The sequence below is a fragment of the Panthera pardus genome, unplaced genomic scaffold (genome assembly GCF_024362965.1).
Source record: "Panthera pardus isolate Hobbes unplaced genomic scaffold, ASM2436296v1 HiC_scaffold_22, whole genome shotgun sequence".
NCBI lineage: Eukaryota > Metazoa > Chordata > Mammalia > Carnivora > Felidae > Panthera > Panthera pardus.
This window is the reverse complement of record NW_026526788.1, coordinates 87,041,662-87,063,641: the sequence shown is the minus strand read 5'-3', so window position 1 is coordinate 87,063,641 and position 21,980 is coordinate 87,041,662. Positions and strand designations below refer to the sequence as shown.

Here is a 21,980-nt window from a genome sequence, read left to right as displayed (position 1 = left end):
TGTTTTTCTTGCTAATTAGCTCTGGGCGCTTTCACCCCATAGTGGCTTTCCGCCCTATGCTTTGTTTTACCTAATGATGAATTCTGTGTGCTTTCATCCTGCTGCAGCGGCTTTCTGCCTCTACCTGTTCTTGGACGCTTTTGTCCTGTGGAGGTGGCTTTCCACTCTATGCTTCGTTCTAAGCTGGGCACTTTTGCCCTGTGGTGGCTTTCCACCCTAAGCCTTGTTAGCCCATTGGTGCAAGCTCAGAGAATTCTTAAACTTATTCCCCACAGTCACAGGACCCTTACAAGAGGCAGGCAGGAGGGTTAGCCAGAGAGAGATTGAAGGATGCTACAGTGCTGGCTTTGAAACATTACTCGTTTTATTCAGGAACACTTAGGCAGGATTTCTATGTGCCACACGGTGTTCCAAAGGCTCGGCACACCCACCCTGTGCAGCCCTCATCCTCTATTTCGTGGAGGGGCTTCTAGCACACCCACAGACAGTCAGTCAGGGCCTGATGGTTGAGCACAAAGGGACCTTTGGTGTGTGTCAGTGGGGTGGGGGCAAAAAGCTCTTGTTCCAAATTCCTCTTCTGTTTCACAACATTGTTTAATGCACTGAGCTGATTAATGATTTCCTCATTTCTGCCTCATTTCATGCAAGGTCCCCATGTGCCTAGAGTTTTTTCTTCCAGGTACAAAGTCACATTTTAACATTAAGAGATGATAACAGATGTCTATGTTGACTTTTCAGTCATATTTTAATCTTAAAATATAGCCCAGAAGGATGCTGACAAGTGAGTCCAGAGGGATACCTTCATGTCCTAGGGACAGATGGTAGGGGATATATTTTAGACGTGGCTAACAGGCCTTCAAAGGTATATTACTTCCCCCTTTTCAAAGTACACAATAGCATTTGTATTGCTTTGTGTGAACCCTGGTGACTGGGTAGCTCTGCTTTCCCAGAAGAGGTGTTTACACTACAATGGTCTCACTCACCCTTGTTTCCAGGGACTCGAATATAGATTCAACTAGGTCAACGATTGTTTCAATTTGTTTAATTAGTCTTACACGATCTGTTTTGGACTTGGCTGTCAAATTCTGTCTGATGAATGTGACTCTGGAAAGCGGCATCTCTGAGCCAATTTATTCCCCGTGAAGCCCTGACTGCCCTTGATGAGACCGTGTGGGGAGAGTCCTCCTGGAGGCATCCAAGGGGATTTGGGAGAGCAGGAAGACTCCAGGCTTGCATCAAAGAGCCTAGGACAGGGGTCTTCAGGGCATGTGTGCCTCACACACCCGAACGGGGAATGACACAGAGCTTGTAACGGGGTGGGATTTTGGCAAACCCAATTGTGCTGGGACTGAGATCGATATCCTTGGGGTCAACGAGAGGCTTCAGGTTAAAGTGCTGCAAAATGGCGGACAAGAACAGGAACAACTCCATGCGAGCCAGGCCTTCTCCAACACACACCCGCTTTCCTGCAAGTGACAACAGTGCTGCTGAGACTCCGAGGCAGCCTCAAGACACAGCAGCACTGCTACAGGTGAGGCAGCAGAGGGGGTCGGGGGGAGGAGTTGTGGCTAAACTGTCACCCTAAAGCAAAACTGACCCCCTCTCTGCCTGTTGAAAGGAAGCACACAACACATTTCAGTATAAGAATATCTGTGATAGACATATTCCGGGACCAGCCTTCATACAGCTTCCGTCACCAGGACTCAGCAGCATAAGCATACGTTAGGTTGGGAGAGAGATGTCTGTCCAGTGCTCACCCTGACATCCTACAGGAAAGAAGCGGGGCCACAGCTGGAAGCCAAACACTCTAACGCTGGGTGTTACTGAGCTGGTTATATGATCTTCCCTCCCACCAACCCCTAGGGAAAGACCCTGGAGAATGAGGCCGGGGCCCAAGAGAGGGCCAAATTGTCCCATGATGAGTCCAGGTAATCAAACATTAGATTTTGCTTATTAACGCTTGTTTAAAATTATGGAGAATTAGGTACTAGAGTTTTGAAAGACGTTCACTAAGTCCTATTAAATACATAAGGGTTTCAGCACTGAATGAAGTATCTGCTTTGCAGAAATAATAAATCATCTCATTCCCAGGACCTCCAGTAAGAGAATGTCATTTGGGCTCTGTGAACAAGGACAGACACCTCTGGGACATGTTGTGACCAGAAGCCAGGCCCTGGTGCAAGTGCATGGCCACGGCAAAGAGCACAAACCAGGGACAGACACATCTGGGACATGTGGCCAGAAGGCAGGCCCAGTGAAGGTGCATGGCCTCGGCAGAGAGCAAAAACCAGGACAGCTCCCCGGGGAAGGGGCTACGTCTGCACTCTTCTTACCTGCAGAAAATACCTTGAAATAATCACTATATTTGAACTTTCCACTTTCATTCAGAAAGTGCTCTGGCATAAACTTCTCTGGATCAGGGAACTCTTGGTTGTCAAACAAGAGGGAGTCCAGCGTTGGGACCACGACTGTACCCTAGAAGGAGCAAAGGCCTGTGTCAGTCCATCAAGTTAATAGAACATGAGCTTCCTACTGGGACCTTCAGGTGGGGAAGTTGTTTGCTTAAGGACTATATGGAAGGCAGTCAGGAGTCAAGTGTAAATGGTGACAAGAGCTGTAATCTCATCAGAGGAGGAGCCCTGGGCAAGATTATACCATTGTTGGTTTCTGGGTGGGGAAATACCACAAACCCGAGGCACTGTCCCAGGGTCCCCTTTCCAGATTTTCTCCATTTCTTGGTCACCAGGCCCATGTGAGGACTTCTGGGAAGCAGCACTCTGCAGGTGGGAATGCTGGCCCGGCCCCCACCATTCAGCCATGTCCGCCCGAAGGATCCCGCCCTTTGGAGGCTGGCTGATGTGCTGGCAGGGTGGTGCTCAGCGTGTGCACGCCAGGCTCACATCTGACCTTGGGGATGACGTATCCTCTGAACATTGTGTCCTGGATTGCTTCATGGGGCAGGTTGGAGGGCAAGAGGTCGATGAATCGCTGAATCTCATGCACCACGGCATCCATATAAGGCATCTCTAACCGGTCCTTGAAGGCAGGGATTCGGCTTGGCCCAATCACCCTGTCGATTTCTTCATGCAGTTTCTCTGCCACAACATGAACAGATGTAAGGGATCGACTCCAGGCTGGCTCAGCACCCATGCCCCCACCCATCTGGCAGATGCTTATGGAGCACTGTCAGCAGTGCTCCAGGGCATCCTGGGCACCACAAGTGCCAAGACGACCAAGCTCTGTGAGTCTGTTTAAGCTTCTCGCATGTTAGCCTCTAGCTGATCATAGCTAATCCAGTTAATCCAGCTGCATGGCCCTGAAATCTTTGCCCACTACTTGGCATACCTTCGATCTCTGGGTATTTCATGAGAATCAGGAGCCCATATCTCAGAGTGGTGCTGGTGGTCTCTGTACCCGCAAAAAACAGGTCAGCTACGGTGACAGCAATGTTGTCAAAGGTGAACCAAGGCTCTTTGGTGTATCTTTCCTGCAGATATTAGAGACAGCCAGGGACTCTATAAGAGGGTGTCTTCAGGTGGATGAGAAAAGAGCCTGACAAGCCTGCCAGCTCCCAGGGAAGGAGGCAGGTATGTGTGAGGCTATCCCGTGGAAACGTGATCGTCTCCACCGCACAGTTAGCAGCACCAAGGCTCCCACAAAACTGGCCATTGGCAATATTGTGCCCCTTGCCCAGGGTGCTGAGTCTTGTGCTTTTTCCACAGAGCTGAGGGCTGTCCTGGGGAGTAAGGCTCTCCCCCGTGCGGAGCCGTGACCTCCAGCAGCCCAGAGCTGAACTGTGGGGCCTCTGCTAACAACCCAAGAGTCACAGGGGTTGCTCTTGGCCTTCTCCAAGCCCACAGTCAGCACCATTGATTCCCAGGAGGCAGGAAGTCACCAAGAAGCGAGACACCAGGGTGGGGCAGTGAGGACCCCAGTGATAGATCAGCTTCCAGGGAAATAGTTCCAGAATTCACATGCTGTTCTAGAGCCCCAAGAGACGTCAAAGGAGGGAGGAGAAACATCACCATCTCAGTGGGGGGCCTAGGGGGCCTGGAGGGCCTTCAGGTAGGTAATGCTGGCGAGGCTTGGAAACCCTTGAACTCATGTACAATTTGGGGGTTATGTGCTAAGGAGGACTGTGGAGGCCTTCACAGCAAGTGAGACACAGTCATCAAAGTCAGAAATGGTTACGAAGTACAGCCTGGAGGGGGCCACAGGAAGGGCCCACACACCAGCCCCACAGCCACTGATGGCTCTCCCAAGAAACCCCTCTTGCTGGCCAGCACTGCAGACCTCCTATGGTGTTTGAGGCCAGCCAGGCAGGCTGGCCCTATCTCCACACCCGTGGGAGCAGGTGTGGTAGTCATACGAAGCCAGAGTGGTGTAGAGCCAGAAGCACCCATGCCCAGTGGAGGCAGTGTGGGTTGCAGCCAAGTCGCCCCGCCCCCCAGCAGTCTCAGCCCCTAGCAAGGAGCAGAAGAGCTTCCCTACTCGCGGCGTCTGCAGTACCTTCCGCATCTCCAGGAGCAGGCTGTCGGTGAAGTCCCGGGGGCAGTTGGGGTCCAGCGACTCCTCGTGCTCCTTCACTCTTGCTGCAGCATAACTTTTTATTTCATACACATTTTTTATTACTTTTCTATGGTTTCCAGGCAGGTAGCGCATATAGCTTGGGAAAATGTTATATAACTAGGGGGAGAGAGACAGAGAGAGAGACAGAGAGATACAGAGAGACAGAGAGGGAGAGAGACAGACAGAGAGAGAGTTATCTTACTATTCTTTCTTGCAAATGCAACATGGTTTTGTGTCCTGGGCTAAAAACTTTTCCAACTTGAATTGATGGCCATCAAGCTGTGTTATTTAGAACATTTTGGCTCGCAGTAACTTTTTGGTGCCACAACTTCGGGTGTGTGAAGTCACGTGTTAGTGTGGTACTGTTTTAAAGTGTAATACCGTAGGTGTCCCATGGTCAGCGAGGGGAACTTGGGGCCTCGGGGAGGTCTCCAGAAGCAACATCCAGGCGCAAGCGCCTGGGGCCCCCGCCCATCCCCCAACCCCCACCTCGTCCTGTGCCAAACTCAGAGGGCAGGTGCAGACTAGGGGGTGGGGGGGGCTCACTTGGAGCCAGCTGGTGCTGAGCAGGTGGAAGTTCTCGTTGAACAGCTTCTGTATCCTCAGCCCGGTTTGGTCCGTGTAGTCAAAGCGCTTGTGGAAGAGGATGTCCGAGATGACGTTGCAGGGGGCGTAGCCCAGAACAAAGGTGGGGTCGAAGGGCTGTCCTGGACCACAGGTGAGCTGTCAGGGACCCTACACCCCAACCTACCCCCCCCCCACTAAGGCTTTCCAGCACCTGGGAGCAGTGGCCCTGAACACAGCCCAAACTCTGAAAGCCTTGTGAGAGCTACTGGGGGCCCCCTTCTTTTTGGCGCCCTTGCTCCACCTGAGGTGGAGAGGACCCCTAGCTGCCAGAGGGTCCTGAGGGTAACGCCACCCTGTCGGGGCCAGCGGCTGCTGATGACTCTGGGGCCCAACAACCCGCCCAGGCAGTGCGCACGAGGACCCAGCCCTGCCCCCCCCCCAGCCCCACTCAGTGAGCCTGACAACCTGGCCCTGACCCCCTCCCCTGCCCCAGGCAGTGCGCACCAATCCAGCCCCTGCGCCCCGCCCCAGGCAGTGCACACAAGGACCTGGCCCACACACACCCTGGGTCTTCCGGAATGCCTCCATCAGGAAGGGCACCTCCCTCTGGATCCGCTCCTCATTGGCAAGCTTCCCCATGCCATAGTCCCGGAGGATGCTCAGAGACAGGCGCCGGGTGTCCTTCCAGCTCGGCCCATTGTTGAACGTAATTCCTAGGGCAGAGGGGACAAGCACCCAGTCACAATACATGCCGAAGGCAGGGTGACAGCCCAGGCTGCCCAGCTTCGGAGAAGCCTTCTCGGCTACTCCCCACTGCTCCTTTCCCTACTGCATGTCCCCTCCCAGGGGCGCCCTTCTTACCATCAGTGTGCCTTCTCCTTCCACTTTGCCTGGAGACCTCCCCAGGGGACACAGAGCCTCAGCTGCACAGCAAGACGAGCCCCCACCCCTTTTCCCTCTGTTCACAAAATTCCCAAGAAGCTGTCCTGTTTCCACTGATTTTTAACCTCCACACTGCAAATACCTTAACTTGCAGCTTTGTGGCTTCTCAGAAAGTGTCCTCACTAAAACCTGAGCTGTCACTCAGCTCCCAGACTCTGCCCACCATTGGATCTGGGAAGACCTCACTCATGTTCCCCTTGGAGGGAAGAGATCTGAGGAAGGCCAAGGCAAGGTATGTTCTAGAAGGAAGTGTGGCTGCACGGGAGGGACAGGGAGGAGTGAGATGACGAAGCACAGACCAGACTGAGGGTCTCAGTTCCACCTTGCAGGGAAGCATGAGGTGGGGAAGGACAGGTGGACTGACAGACAGCATGGCCCCCTACTAGGTGTGGGTGCACAGAGAGTGCACGGCACCCAAGGCCCTACTTAGACATTAGGGTTAGATTTGGTTAAAAACACAGCTGGGATGGAGTTTGGGGGTCCTGGGATCAAGTCTGTGCATGCTGAGCTCTCGATCCCTGCTGGACGCTGCAGAGGCTGCTGGGTAGATACCAGGGACACAGCTCAGAGCCCAGAGGGAACTCAGGGCACACGTGACCACACTCCCACGTGTCTGTGGGACCACTGACAGCCTCAGGGGGAGGGCAGCCTCAACCTTCCAGTGGCAGCAGCAGACTCGCTGACCCAGGATGCAGGGCAGACAAGTGAGGGGACCAGAGTATGTGTGTTCAGGAGGCCAGATGACAGAGCTGTGAGCTGGGTCCCCAGTCCTGAGGACCAAAGAAGCTGGCAGAGAAAGCAGGAAGAGGGAGTGCCCAGTGGACATCCCCTTGCCCCCTCCCCCAGCCAATGGCTCTGACATGGCAACTGAGGACAGACAGTCAAGGAGGTAGATAATTTTAAAATGGCAGAGAGAGGTGCACCTGGGTGGCTCAGTTGGTTAGGCGACCACCTTTGGCTCAGGTCATGATCTCACAGTTCGTGAGTTCCAGCCCCACGTCAGGCTCTGTGCTGACAGCTCAGAGCGTGGGGCCTACTTCAGTTTCTGTGCCTCCCCTCTCTCTACCCCTGCTCATGCTCTGTGTCTCTTTGTCTCTCAGTAATAGATAAACGTTAAAAAATTTTGTTTTAAATGGTACAGAGAGACGGAGACAGAGACAAAGACAGAGATAGACAGAAGGAGAGATTCCAGAGGAGCCAAGACTTTGGGGTCCAAAACAGGCTGAAATGGATACAATAACAATTCTCCATCACAGGTTTATAAACATTTACTGAAATGAAAAAAAAAAATTTTTTTAATTAACATACACCTTGTGCTCACTATTATGCTGATAATTAACATTTGCGTTGTTATCCCTGGGGAACCAGATGTGTGCCATGTACAGAGCCTGGGCCACATGGTACATGTGAAAATATGACTTAGGAGCCACTATCAGGAGGGGATGAAGCCCCCTTTGAGTCCAGCCCATGGAATGGGAAGTGGCCCTGGCCTGGCTGCATTCAGGGACCCATGACTTGGACCAGGGGTGGCAGATAAGGTCTCCCTGGAGCTAGACAGAGCTCCTTGACCCACAACTGCTGTTCTCGTGGGGCAGCAAAGCTCCTGTGGTGTTAATGACAAACACTGACTAGTTAACTTTGCTTTTGACAACCCCAAAGAAGCAAAATCCACAACATCCAAGAGAGAAAGTCAAATGCCACTGATAGTGACAGGGTATGACCTTGGGAATGTATAAAGGAATAAGGGGACAGCACCATGAGAACAGCGCACACAACAGGAAGCACATTGATTTGAAATTTCTACATAAAATGGATACAGGTTTTCTAGAGGTTTGTCACCAAAGCTAAGCCAGGAGAAACTAGGGCCTGCAGGGTTTTGTAGGGTAGATGGGACATGGCTTCATTTCTAATCTGCTTTAGAATCTCACTAAAATGACAGTGAGCAAGTAGAAAGGAATAAGCACGCGAGTCCAGAGGAGCAAGCAGGGGCAGGCAGGGAGCTCACAGGGATGTGAGCAGGTGCCCCCATGATCTCCAGGATGTCCCAGGAGACACAGGAAGTGGGGATTGGAGTCAACAGTCTGGACATCACTCAGATAAAAATCAGGCAGGTCCCCAGACCCCAACAGGAGGTGACAGCGTTTGTTCTAGATACGGGGAACCCAGGGCGCTGGAGACATGGGCTGCTGAAGAAAGAGAGGTGAGGCTGGCAAGACAGGATCATGTGGAGGTCCCTTTGTGAGCTGGGGTGCGCTCAGCACCCTTCCTGGTCTAAGAACACCCCAGGTGGGGTGTCAGAGGCCTCCTCATTGGAGAATTCGAACCGCAGCTGAGCTAAGCCCCACAGACCAGCAGATTGCTCCGTGGTGTCAGTGCCTCATCTTAGGTGAGGGACCTTGGAGGGTGGAGCCTCGACACCCAGGAGCAGGTGGGGCTGTGAGTGGAGGCTCTCTGGACTGAGGCTACACCCGGGAGGCTACAACGTGTGCAGGAGGAAGGCACAGCTCAACTGCTGGAGGCATTTTCCTTTGTGGCATTTCTCTGCAAGCACACATCTGTCCTGCTCACCAGTGCGTGGGTGCTTGCGGTCCTACCTTTTCTAGAGCAAGTCTGTCATGGTAGCTTTCAATACAGTATGTGATGAGCACCTGAATTGTCCGAGGGTCTCTTTACCTTTCTATCTTGTACTATTTACTATGTGGCTGTCATCACTGGTATTTCAGGACCTGGCTGGTCCCCCACCATGGGGGTGCTCTGAGAAGTGGGGCTCACCTTTTTCCTTGTGTGCCGCAAAGGCATAGATTTCTCCTCTGCCAGAAAATTCATTCTTGTAGTCGAGCAGGACTTCCTTCACTGCCTTATAGCCATGCAGAACCACAGTGCGCTGGGAGCCCAGGTACAAGGTGAACACAGGCCCGTACCGCTCTGCCAACTGCAGAGACCAGCAAGCAGATAAGTGAGGCCACTGGGAACTTATGGAAGAAGTCGGACAGGCTTTAAACTGACCCCCAAAATTGTTATTCACCAAGAGAAGACAGAGGGATCTGGGAAAAGACAGTCTTTGTCCAGCCCAGTTTGGAAAGACTCTCCCCACAGAGGCTTTCTTCTGCAGGGAGGGAGGTTCCAGCACACCTAGGCACCTGGACACATGTGCCTGAACACAGTTAACTTGGTGGGCTGACTCCTGCTCCTCCCCTGTGGCCCCTTTGACCACATCTGTGCCATCACCCCCACTGTCTGCTATCCCCAGTCTAAGTCCTGGACCCCAGGGTGCTACTGGAGGACCCTGAGCCAGCACTGTCCTGACCTCCACAAGTCCGTCCTCCATGGTGCACAAACCACTGTCAACATCTCCCTATTGCAAACACTAGGCTCTTGGGCATTCTTTTATGAACTCATGTAACAGATTTAGCAACTCATTCAGTTTTTAGATTCTTTAGCTCATTCACTGTTCACAACAACTGTAGGTGGAGGTGCCACACAGGTTGACCACTATTCACCCTGTTGTCTGGCATCTACAGTGTGCACCTGGTATGAATATATGGCTTCTCTGTGCTTTGCAGTGGCAAACAGCAGCAGCAACCCCAGCCACACTGGCCTCACCAAGACATCCAGTGACAGAGCAGTTAACACTGGGCTCAAGCAGAGGCCTCTGGGGATGACCATGGCCAATGCCCACTCAAGGGCTCCACGCCCATGCTGTACCACCAGCTAAATATTTTTAATGTCACTCTTGGATACTACTGTTCAGTCAGTTCATTCATAACAGGCTTGTATTGAATAGCAACCTGTCTGACAATTAATTGAGTGCACACATATTATGTCTAATCCGTGAATTCTCCTCCCCCAAATCAATGATATTTTTCCTACCTTGGTTAAAGATTTGGGAACATTCTTGAAATCCAACTGGAGAAGATTCCCAATAATGGGCAGTGGGAAAGGGCCAGGGGGTAGTTTCCAGCTGCTGTAGATCTGCTTCCAGACAGAGATAAGCATTAGGGTGGCCATCCACACCAACAGGGCAACTGTGATGCCCAGGGCAGCCATGGTGACTTTGGGGTCACTACTGACTTGTGAGAATGATCTGGAAAAAAACCAAAGCTTTTATAACACACCCTCAGGAAGGAGGGTAACCATCCAACCAATGCCACCTTCCTTTTCCTTGGGCTCAAGATATTAATTTATAATTAACTACTGTTGGCCATCATTTCAAAGGCTGATTCCTGTAGCAGTTGCATCCAAGAAGCTCCATCCCAGTACCCACTTTATGATCCCCAGGGTCTGTCAACACTGAATGCTGGCATCTGCACCAAAGTCAGCCGACACAACATTCAGGGGAATATCACCAGCCCATAGGTCAGACCATGGACACTGGTTTGGACAGGAGGGTTCAAGTTAAGTTTACACGTGTTGTTTGGGGGCAGGATCTATGTGCTGCATCAATTATGTGCTGTCTCCATGGCCAGATGCTAGATCTCATAATGCAAGTCTCTGAACATCTGATCAGGTTCGCCTGAGCAGCCTCCAGTAGTACCTGAATCACTAGCAGTGAAACTCATAGGACTAGAACAGGGAAATTCAAGAGCTGAATTCCACTCCACTTGGTCAAAGCAACTGGAAAATTCAGAAGAAGAAAAAAGAAAGAAAAAGAATTTACCAATTTTGAAAAAGTTAATATCTATTATAAAAGTGTATTTTTTGTAGAAAATTAAGGGAAAATTATTCTTTAGAATAATTATTCTTTAGAATGATTTTTATCAAATTCTAAAAAAAATTACATTAGGCTCACATTAACAACTCAGGCAACAACAGATGTTGGCGAGGATGCGGAGAAAGAGGATCTCTTTTGCATTGCTGGTGGCAATGCAAGCTGGTGCAGCCACTCTGGAAAACAGTATGGAGGTTCCTCAAAAAAACTAAAAATAGAACTACCCTACCACCCAGCAACTGCACTACTAGGCATTTATCCACCAGATACAGGTGTGCTGTTTCGAAGGGACACAGGCACCCCCATGTTTATAGCAGCACTATCAACAATAACCAAAGTATGGAAAGAGCCCAAATGTCCATCAATGGATGAGTGGATAAAATAAGATGTGGTTTATATATACAATGGAGTATTACTCGACAATCAAAATAATGAAATCTTGCCATTTGCAACTACAGGATGGAACTGGAGGGTATTATGCTAAGTGAAATTAGACAAAGACAAAAATCATATGACTTCACTCATATGAGGACTTTAAGAGAGAAAACAGGTGAACATATAAGAAGGGAAACAAAAATAATATAAAAACAGGGAGGGGGACAAAACAGAAGAGACTCATAAATATGGAGAACAAACTGAGGGTTGCTGGAGGGGTTGTGGGAAGGGGTATGGGCTAAACGGGTAAGGGGCATTAAGGAATCTACTCCTGAAGTCATTGTTTCATTATATGCTAACTAATTTGGATGTAAATCTTAAAAGAAGAAGAAGAAGAAGAAGAAGCAGCAGCAGCAGTTTGGGAAATAAATGTATCACAAGGAGAAATAAAAACAATTACATTAGGATTTTTACTGGATTTGTTTCAAATCAATGAATTAACTTGAGCAGATTTTATACTCTTGCAATGTCTTGTCTGTTTATCCATGAACGTTGCAGGGCTCCACTGCTCCTCTGGTCACCATTAGTCCTTCACAGGGAACTTCCACCTGCCTATTGGGCTGTTTCTAGGCATTTCACTGAGCTTTTGTGCACACATGTGTGTTTAGAATTAAGAGAATGCTTCTCATTCTGTCCTCTAACTGAAGATATAGGGAAGATCTTAATTGTAATTTTATACTTTTATGTTGGTAATGAATTTTTTGTATAATGGAAAGTAGGATAAAAGATGAAAAAAATGAAAACCATCTTCTATACTTTCATTTATATGAAAATGAGGATGTACCTTATATACCTAATTCTAACCCATTTTCTTTCTCTCAAATTATTAGCCATGTGGGCAATCTATTGATTGTTCTGTATTTTTTTTTTCATTTTTAATGCTTATTTATCTTTGAGAGAGGGAGAGTGTGGGGGGGGGGGAAGGGCAGAGAGAGAGGGAGACACAGAATCCAAAGCAGGCTCCAGGGTCTGAGCTGTCAGTACAGAGCCCAACAGGGGGCTTGAACTCACCAACCATGAGATCACGCCCTGAGCCAAAGTCAGACGTCTAACCAACTAAGCCACCCAGGCGCCCCTGATTGTTCTGTATTTAGAACCGCAGCCATGTTACTTGTGTTTTACTTGTTAACTCTGTGTTGGGAAAGGGTGTGAGTCTCTGGCAGCATTTGGGGGGTGAGGTTGTCTTTCTTCCTCTCAGCTGTGCTGTGCCCCTTGAGCTGGAACAGACCAGGCTGGTTGAGTCGTGGACCCTGTGGGGGAACCGACAAGGCTGATTGGACTGTAGACCCTGTGTGGGAACTGACACTGTGGGTTGGACGGTAGACCCTGTGTGAGTTTCCCTTGGCCTTGCTATCCCTTCCAAGAGCTAGTGTGGGGGCAGGTCCACCCCTCAGGATGGAAACTGAGCTGTCTGGACCCTCTACCCTCTTAATCTGCCCTAAGGCCCAGCTGGGTCAGACACCCACTGAGTTCACACAACATTTCTCCTGTTTGCTTGTCCCACTTGCTGCTGCTGGAGGAGGGGGCAGAGTCAGCTTCCTCTCAGGCTCTCATTCAAGCTGGGGTGAGAACAGGCTGTGTGTGCGGTAGAGCAGGCCTCCTGGCTCCCACTGGCTGAGAACAGCTGTGCCTGTGCATCTTGCCAGGAAGGGAGGCTGAGGGCAGGTGCTGGGAAGTCTGGACCTCACAGGGGTGCAGTTGTGGTTGGGGCCAGGTCCCCCTGCTCTAGGTCGTCAGTCCACTTGGGCTGTTGGCACCCAAATAACATCAACTGTCAGGAAATTATCAGGAATTTACCTGTCAGGAAACAATATGGAGACACTTTATTGAAGTTAAACAATTGTGTGTAAAGATTAATAGACCATTTTAGGGGCACCTGGGTGGCTCAGTGGGTTGAGTATCGGACTCTTGATTTCAGCTCAGGACATGAGCTGAAATACCAGTGTTGTGGTATCGAGCCCCATGTTAGGCTCCACACTGAGTGTGGATCCTGCTTCAGATTCTCTCCTTCTGCCCCTCTTCCCAGTTGCTCTCTCTCTCTCTAAAATAAAAAAGAGAGAGAGACCATTTTAATTAGGAAAGTAAAGCATGTTCTTTGTAACATATTCAAGCAATGCAGAATTGGATAAAGCAAAGAGTGAGAGTCTCAGACTCTCGTCATGGAGGTAGCTTTCCTATTTTAAACCCCATTAAGAAAGAAAATTTGCTGCTAATTCTTTCTTGTTGTTTCTGATTTTTGCTATACTTTTTAAATGATTTCTTTTGCACGTATTAATTCTGTGTATCAATCCCATGCATACATTTAAAAGGGAAATGTGAACAAATCTTTTGGGTAAAGTGAACTTTAAACAGCTTCCTGTGTGCTGCCATGGCGTTTCACTCCAGGTGGGAGCCACACCTTCGACACTTCTTGCAGAATTAGAGGCAGGAACGTGAAATAAAGTCCTAGGAAAATAGCCCAGTCTTCTTTTTAAAAAGGCTGCCTGCCTAAAATGAACAACACAAGAAACAACAGATGTTGGCAAGGATGTGGAGAAAGGGGAACTCTGTCCATTATTGGTGGGAATGCAAACTGGTGCAGCCACTGTGGAAAATAATGTAGAGGTTCCTCAGAAAGTTTAAGATAGGGCGCCTGGGTGGCTCAGTCAGTTGAGTGTCCAAATTCGGCTCAGGTCATGATCTCGTGGTCTGTGAGTTCGAGCCCCGCATCAGGCTCTGTGCTGACAGTGCAGAGCTTGCTTGGAATTCTCTCTCTCCCTCTCTCTCTACCCCTCCCCTGTTCACACACACACTCTCTCAAAATAAATAGATAAACTTCAAAAAAATTAAATTTCTAAAAAAACATAAAATAAAGTATGTGTCTTATAGATAAATGTAAGATGGCCATTTTGAAAAATCCATTATGACAATCTCTGCCTTTGTTTGGAGTGTGTAGTTCATTTATATTTAATATCATCACTGATATGGTAGGATTTACATCTGTTATTTTGTTATTAGTTTTCTGTGTGTCTTATGTCTTTTTTGGTTCTCTCTTCCTCTGTTATTTTCTGTGGGTGTGTTAAATCAATATTTACAAGTTTAATACTTTAATTTCATTTTTACTTATATATTCATATAAATTATATTAAATTATAATATATTTATGTAATATAATATATTATTTTATAATTATGTTAAGTGTAATATTATACTATGCTATGGGTTATTTTATTGCTTGCTCTAGAGTTTACAATGAACATCTTAACTTAAAACAATCTAGTTTGTATTTAATACAAACAATTTCAATCATATACAGATTCACCCAAATATAGCTTTTTCCTCTCCTCCTCTTATTTTTTTTGTCATACAAATGACACTATTATACATTATAGCTTATCAATACGATTTTGTACTTATTGATTCATGCAGTTGTCTTTTAAATCAGGTAGAAGAGTTACAAGTGAAAATACATTTATGCTGCCTTTTCTATTCATCTATGTGGTTACTTTTAGTGTTGCTCTCTATTTTGTCACGTGGAATGAATTACTGTCTAGTGTCCTTTCATTTTATCCTGAAGGATGCCCTTTAGTATTTCTTGCAAGACGGGCCTGCTAGTAATGAATTGTCTCAATTTTTGTGTATCTGAGAATGTCTCAGTCTCTCTTTTTTTGAAGAATTGCTTTTCTGTATATAGAACTCTTAATTGTCAGTATTTTTCTTTATGAATTTTGAATATATCATCTCACTGCCTTCTAGCTCTATGGTGTCTGATGAGAAGTCAACTGTTATTTTTATTGAAGACTGTTCATATATAGGGACTCCCTTTTCTCTTGGTGTTTCAAGGTTTCCCCCTTTGTCTTTGTCTTCTAACAGTTTGAATATGAGTATCTGGGTGTGGCCCTCCTTCAATTTATTTAACTTGGAGTTTGTTAAGCTTCTTGAATACGTAGATGAATATTTTTCATGAAATTTGGGAGTTTTCAGCTACTTCTTCTTCCAATAGTTTTCTTGTTCCTTTATTTTTTCTCTACTTCTGGGATGTCCATCATGCATATATAGATATCTTGATGATGTCCCATAGGTCTCTGATGTTATGTTTATTCTTGATTTTGACAAATTTTCCTTGTTCCTCATTGTTTTTATAGAGAAGCAGATTTGGAGGTTCTTACTCTACCATTCCTATCCCCTTTGTCAGACTTATTTAGGAATTTTCCAAGAAACTGCCAGGAAACCTGAAATTGTTTTATTACTGGTTAGTACATGGGCACACCTATCTGCAAGAGAGATTTGAGAGTGAGTATTTACTTTTTCCAGACTTTATAAATAGATATGTGCAAAGAAGGAAGTAATTGGGAATAGATGTTAGATTATCAATTAATAGTATGTGCAACACGAGGGGGTTAAAACTTTTCTGTGTAGAAATCTGGAAGGCCAGAAAGGAGTGGCAGGAAGTATTCAATGTGCAGAACGGGAAAAATATGCAGCCAAGAATTATTTACCCAGCAAGACTGTCATTCAGAATAGAAGAGATAAAGAGTTTCCCAGACAAATAAAATCTAAGAGAGTTTGTGACCACTAAACCACCCTGCAAGAACTTTTAAGGGGGGACTCTTTGAGTGGAGGAAAAAAATACCAAAGCGACAAAGACTAGAAAAGACAAGAAAACATCACCAGAAACACTAACTCTATGGACTACACAATGGCAATAAATTCATACTTTTCAATAATCACTCTGAATGTCAATGGACTAAGTGCTCCAATGAAAAGACATAGGATATCATAACGAATTAAAAAAAAAAACAAGCTCTATCTATATGCTGGCTACAAGAGACTCATTTTAGACCTAAACATGCTTGCAGATTGAAAGTGGGAAGATGGATTTATAACCAGCAAAGAAACTGAGTCAGTAATCAAAATTTTCCGAACAAGTAAGAGTTCTGGGCCAGACGGCTTCCCATGGGAATTCTACCAGACATTTAAAGAAGAGTTAAGACCTATTATTCTCAAACTATTCCAAAAAATAGAGATGGAGGAAAACTTCCAAACTCATTCTATGAAGCCAGAGTTACCTTGATTCCAAAACAAAACAAAGACCCCTCTAAAAAGGAGAATTACAGGCCAATATCTCTGATGAACATGGATGCAAAAATTCTCAACAAGATACTAGCAAATTGGATCCAACAGTACATTAAAAGAATTATTCACCATGATCAAGTGGGATTAATTCCTGGGCTGCAGGTGTGGTTCAATACCTCCAAATCAATCAACATGATACATCACATTAATGAAAGAAAGGATAAGAGCCATATGATCCTATCAATAGATGTAGAAAAAGCATTTGCAAAATAAAGCACACTTCTTGATAAACACCCCAAGAAAGTAGGGATAAAAGGAACATATGCCAACATCATGAAAGCCATATAGTAAAGACCCACAGCTAATATCAGCTTCAATGGGGGAAATACTGAGATATTTTCCCCCTAAGGTCAGGACCACGACAGGGATGCCCACTTTCACTACTGTTGTTCAACACAACAGGCCAGGAAATCCTGGCCTCAGCAATCAGAGAACAAAAAGAAATAAATAGCATGCAAACTGGCAAAAAAGAAGTCAAACTTTCACCTTTTGCAGATGACATGATACTCTACATGGAAAACCCAAAAAACTCCACCAAAAAATTGCTAGAACTGATACGCGAGTTCATCAAAGTCGCAGAATATAAAATCAATGCACAGAAATCGGTTGCATTTCTATACACCAATAATGAAGCAGCCGAAAGAGAAACCAAGAGGTTGATCCCATTTACAGTTGCACAAAAAACCATCAGATACCTAGAAATAAACCAAACCAAAGAAGTCATAGATCTGTATGCTGAAAACTATAGAAAACTTATGAAAGAAATTGAAGAAGACGCAAAAAACTGGAAAAACATTCCATGTTCATGGGCTGGAAGAACAAACACTATTAAAATGTCGATACTGCCCAAGGCAATCTACACATTCAATGCAATCCCTGTCTAAACAATACCAGCATTCTTCACAGAGCTAGAACAAACAATCCAAAAATTGGTATGGGACCACAAAATATCCCAAATAGTGAAAATGTTGAAAAAGAAAACCAAAGCTGGGGGCATCACAATTCCAGACTTCAAGATGTATTACAGACTGTAATCATCAAGACAGTATGGTACTGGCACAAAAACAGATACATGGATCAAGGAACAGAATAGAGAACCCAGAAATGGACACACAAATGTATGACCAACCAAACTTTGACAAATCAGGAAAGAGTATGCAATGGGGGGGAAAAAAGCAGTCTCTTCAGCAAATGGTGCTGGAAAAACTGGACACCAACATGCAGAAGAATGAAACTGGACCACTTGCTTACACCATACACAAAAATAAATTCAAAATGGATGAAAGACCTAAATGTGAGACAGGAAACCATCAAAATCCTAGGGGAGAACACAGGCAGCAACCTAATGAACTTGTCCACAGCAACTTCCTACTAGATATGTCTCCAGAGGCAAGGGAAATAAAAGCAAGCATGAACTACTGGGACCTCACCAAGGCAAAATATTCTGCACAGCAAAGGAGACAATCAAAAAACTAAAAAGCACCGAGAGAATGGGAAAGGATATTTGGAAATGACACATCAGATAATGGGCTAGTATCCAAAATCTATAAAGAACTTATCAAACTCAACATCCTCCCCCCAAAAAAAATCCAGTGAAGAAATAGGCAGAAGACACGAATAGACACTTTTCCAAGAAAGATATCCAGATGGCTAAGAGACACATGAAAAGATGCTTAACATCACTCATTATCAGAGAAATACAAATCACAACCACAATTAAATGCTACCTCATACATGTCAGAATATCTAAAATTAACAATTCAGGAAATAACAGATTTGCAAGGACGCAGAGAAAGAGGAACCCTCTTGCACTGCTGGTGGGAATGCAAACTGATGCAGCTACTCTGGAAAACAGTATGGAGGTTCCCCCAAAAAATGAAAAATAGAACTACCCTATGATCCAGAAATTGCACTACTAGGTATTTATCCAAAGGATACAAAACATCTGATTTGAAGGTATACATGCACCCCCAATGTTTTAGCAGTGCTACCAACTGCTAAATTCCCAAATTATGGAAAGAGCCTAAATGTCCATCAAATGAGGAATGGATAAAGAATATGTGGTATACATACACACACTCACACACACACACACACACACACACACACACACACAATGGAATACTACTTGGCGATGAGAAAGAATAAAATCTTGCCACTTGTAACAACATGGATAGAATTAGAGTGTATTTTTTAATTTTGTTAATGTTTATATTGTTTTTGAAAGAGAGAGAGAGAGACAGAGCATGAGTGGCAGAGGAACAGAGAGAGAGAGGGAGACACAGAATCAGAAGTAGGCTCCAGGTTCTGAGCTGTCAGCACAGAGCCCGATGCCGGGGTCAAACTCACAGACCATGAGATCATGGCCTGGGCCAGAGTCAGGCGCTCAACCAACTGAGCCAGCAGGTGCCCCAAGGGAATTAGAGTGTATTATGCTAAGCGAAATAAGTCCATCATACAAAGACAAATACCATATCATTTCACTCATATGTGGAATTTAGTAAACAAAATAGATGAACGTAGTAAAAGGGAAGGAAAAATAAAATAAAAATAGAGGGAGGCAAACCATAAGAGACTCTGAAATCCAGAGAACAAACTGAGGGTTGCTGGAGGGTAGTTGGGTAGGCACTTGTCGGGATGCGCACTGGATGTTATATGTAAGTGATGAATCATTGGGTTTCTTCTGAAACCAATAATACTATGTATATTAACTAACTTGAATTTAAATAAATTAATTTAAAACATAATAATAATAAAGCACAGGAAGAAAGAAAGAAAGAAAGAAAGAGAAAAAAAGAGAAAGTGAGTGGATGCAGAACCACCTGTCAAACTAATGCACATCAAAAGAAAGCCAGAGTAGCCATACTTATATCAGATAAACTAGATTGTAAACCAAAGTCTATACCAAGAGATGAAAAAGGGCACTGTATCATAATAAAAGGGTCTATCCAACAAAGATCTAACAATTGTACATATTTATTCCCCCAACTTGGAAGAACCCAAATATATATATCAATTGTTAACAAACATAAAGAAACTCATTGATAATAATATAATAATAGTAGGGGACTTTAACACCCCACTTACAGCAATACACAGATAATCTAAGCAGAAAATCAACAAGGAAACAATGGCTTTGAATGACACACTTGACCTGATGTACTTAACAGATATATTCAGAACATCTCATCCTAAAGTAGCAGAATATACATTCTTTTCAAGTGTACATGGGACATTCTCCAGAAGAGATCATATACTGAGTCACAAATCAGCCCTCAACAAGTACAAAAGGATCAAGATCATACCATACATATTTTCAGATTACACTATGAAACTTGAGGTCAACCACAAGAAAAACTTTGCAAAGCCCTCAAATACATGGAGGTTAAAGAACATCCTACTAAAGAATGAATGGGTTAACCAGAAAATTAAAGAAGAAATAAAAAAGTACATGGAAGCAAACGAAAATGAAAACAAGACAGTCCAAAACCTTTGGGATGCAGCAAGGGCTGTCCTAGGAGGGAAATAAATTACAATACAGGCCTGCCTCAAGAAGCAAAAAAGACCCGAAATACACAACTTAACCTTACACCTACAGAAGCTGGAAAAGGAACAACAAATAAAGCCTAAAGCCAGCAGAAGAAGGAAGCTGGAAAAAGATGAGAGCTGGAATAAATGATATAGAAATAAACACACACACACACACACACACACACACACACGCAGTAAAACAGATCAATGAAACTAAGGGCTGGTTCTTTGAAAGAATTAACAAAATTGATAAGCCCCTAGACAGACTTATTAAAAAGAAAAGAGAGGGGACCCAAATGGGTTTAGAAAAACGAATATGGGGTGCTTGGGTGGCTCAGTCAGTTAAGCAGCTGACTTCGGCTCAGGTCATGGCCTCGCGGTTTGTGAGTTCGAGCCCCGCGTCAGGCTCCGTGCTGACAGCTCAGAACCTGGTGCCTGCTTCAGATTCTGTATCTCCCCCTCTCTTCTGCCCCTCCGCTGCTCATGCTCTGTCTCTCTCTGTCTCTCAATAATAAATAAACGTTAAAAAATTATTTTAATGAATGAAAGAAGAGAGACCACAACCAACACCACAGAAATGCAAACAATTATAAGACAATACTATGAAAAATTACATAGAAACAAACTGGGCAATCTGGAAGAAATGGACAAATTTCTAGAAACTCACAAACTACCAAAACTGAAACAGGAAGAAATAGAAAAATTGAACAGACCTATAACCAGTAAAGAAATTGGATCTGTAATCAAAAATCTCCCCAAAACAAGAGTCCTGGGACAGATGGCTTCCCATGGGAATTCTACCAGACATTAAAAGAAGAGTTAATACCTATTCTCACAGTGTTCCAAAACATAGAGATGGAAGGAATGCTTCCAAAGTCATTCTATGAAGCCAGCATTACCTTGATTCCAAAACCAGACAAAGACCCCACTAAAAAGGAGAATTATAGGCTGATATCCCTGATGAACATGAACGCAAAAATTCTCAACAAGATACTAACAAATTGAATCCAACAGTACTTAAAAGAATTATTCACCACGATCAAGTGGGATTAATTCCTGAGCTGCAGGAGTGGTTTAAAATACACAAATCAATCAACGTGATACATCACTTTAATAAGAGAAGGGATAAGAACCATATGATCCTGTCAATAGATGCAGAAAAGGCATTTGACAAAATACAACATCAATTGATAAAACTCTCAACAAAGTAGGGATAGACAGAACATACATCAACATCATAAGGCCATATATGAAAGGCCCACAGCTAATATCATCCTCAATGGAGAAAAACTGAGAGCCTTTCCCCTACAGTCAGGAACAAGACAAGGATGTGCAGTCTCACAATTACTATTTAACAAAGTATTGGAAGTCTTTGGCTCAGCAACCAGACAACAAAAAGAAATAAAAAGGCATCCAAATTAGAAAGGAAGAAGTTAAACTTTCACTATTTGCAGACAACATGATACTCTATGTAGAAAACCCAAAAGACTCCACCAAAAAATTGCTGAAACTAATACATGGATTCAGCAAAGGTGCAGGATATAAAATCAATGCGCAGAAATCTGTTTTATTTCTACACACCAATAACAAAGCAGCAGAAAAAGAAATCAAGGAATAAATCCCATCTTCAATTGCACCAAAAACCATAAGGTACCTAGGAATAAACCTAACTAAAGAGGTAAAAGATCTGTACTCTGAAAACTACAGAACACTTAGGGAAGAACTTGAAGAGGACTGAAAGAAATGGAAAAGCGCCTGAGTGGCTCCGTTGGTTGAGTGCCCAACTCTTGATTTTGGCTCAGACCATAATCTCACAGTTTGTGACTTCAAGCCCTACATCAGGCTCCACACTGACACTGTGGAGACTGCTTGGGTTTCTCTCCAATTCCCTCCCTCTCTGCCCCTTCCCCATTCGTGCTCAGTCTCTCTCTCAAAATAAATAAACCTTAAAAAAGCATTTCATACTCTTGGTTGGAAGAATAAACATTGTTCAAATGTCTCTACCACCTTGGGACACCAGGGTGGCTCAGTCAGATGAGCATCCCACTCTTGATTTTGGCCCTGGTCATGATCAGGGTCATAGCATTGAGCCCCATGTTGGGCTCTGCGCTGA

At 45.1% G+C, this 21,980-nt stretch overlaps 1 protein-coding gene across 1 annotated transcript; it reads right to left on the bottom strand.

Annotated features, from left to right (window-relative positions):
- Positions 1-342: 342 nt before the first annotated feature.
- Positions 343-10,173, bottom strand: CYP2E1 (cytochrome P450 family 2 subfamily E member 1). The gene is made up of 9 exons (XM_019432301.2): positions 9,949-10,173; positions 8,851-9,010; positions 5,700-5,849; positions 5,116-5,276; positions 4,510-4,686; positions 3,346-3,487; positions 2,908-3,095; positions 2,334-2,475; positions 343-1,466 (listed from the first exon to the last, which is right to left on the bottom strand). Exons 1-9 carry the CDS (start codon positions 10,123-10,125, stop codon positions 1,276-1,278), a joined length of 1,488 nt encoding a protein of 495 aa, XP_019287846.2. The 5' UTR covers positions 10,126-10,173; the 3' UTR covers positions 343-1,275.
- Between the last annotated feature and the right edge of the window lie 11,807 nt (positions 10,174-21,980).

Coding starts and splice junctions, on each gene's coding strand:
- CYP2E1 (XM_019432301.2), bottom strand. CDS start 10,125: ATGGCTGCCCTGGGCATCACAGTTGCCCTGTTGGTGTGGATGGCCACC. Junction 9,011..9,948: donor TTCCCAAATCTTTAACCAAG/GTAGGAAAAATA, acceptor TGGTCTCTGCAG/TTGGCAGAGCGGTACGGGCC. Junction 4,687..5,115: donor TCAGCACCAGCTGGCTCCAA/GTGAGCCCCCCC, acceptor CTCTCCCCCTAG/TTATATAACATTTTCCCAAG.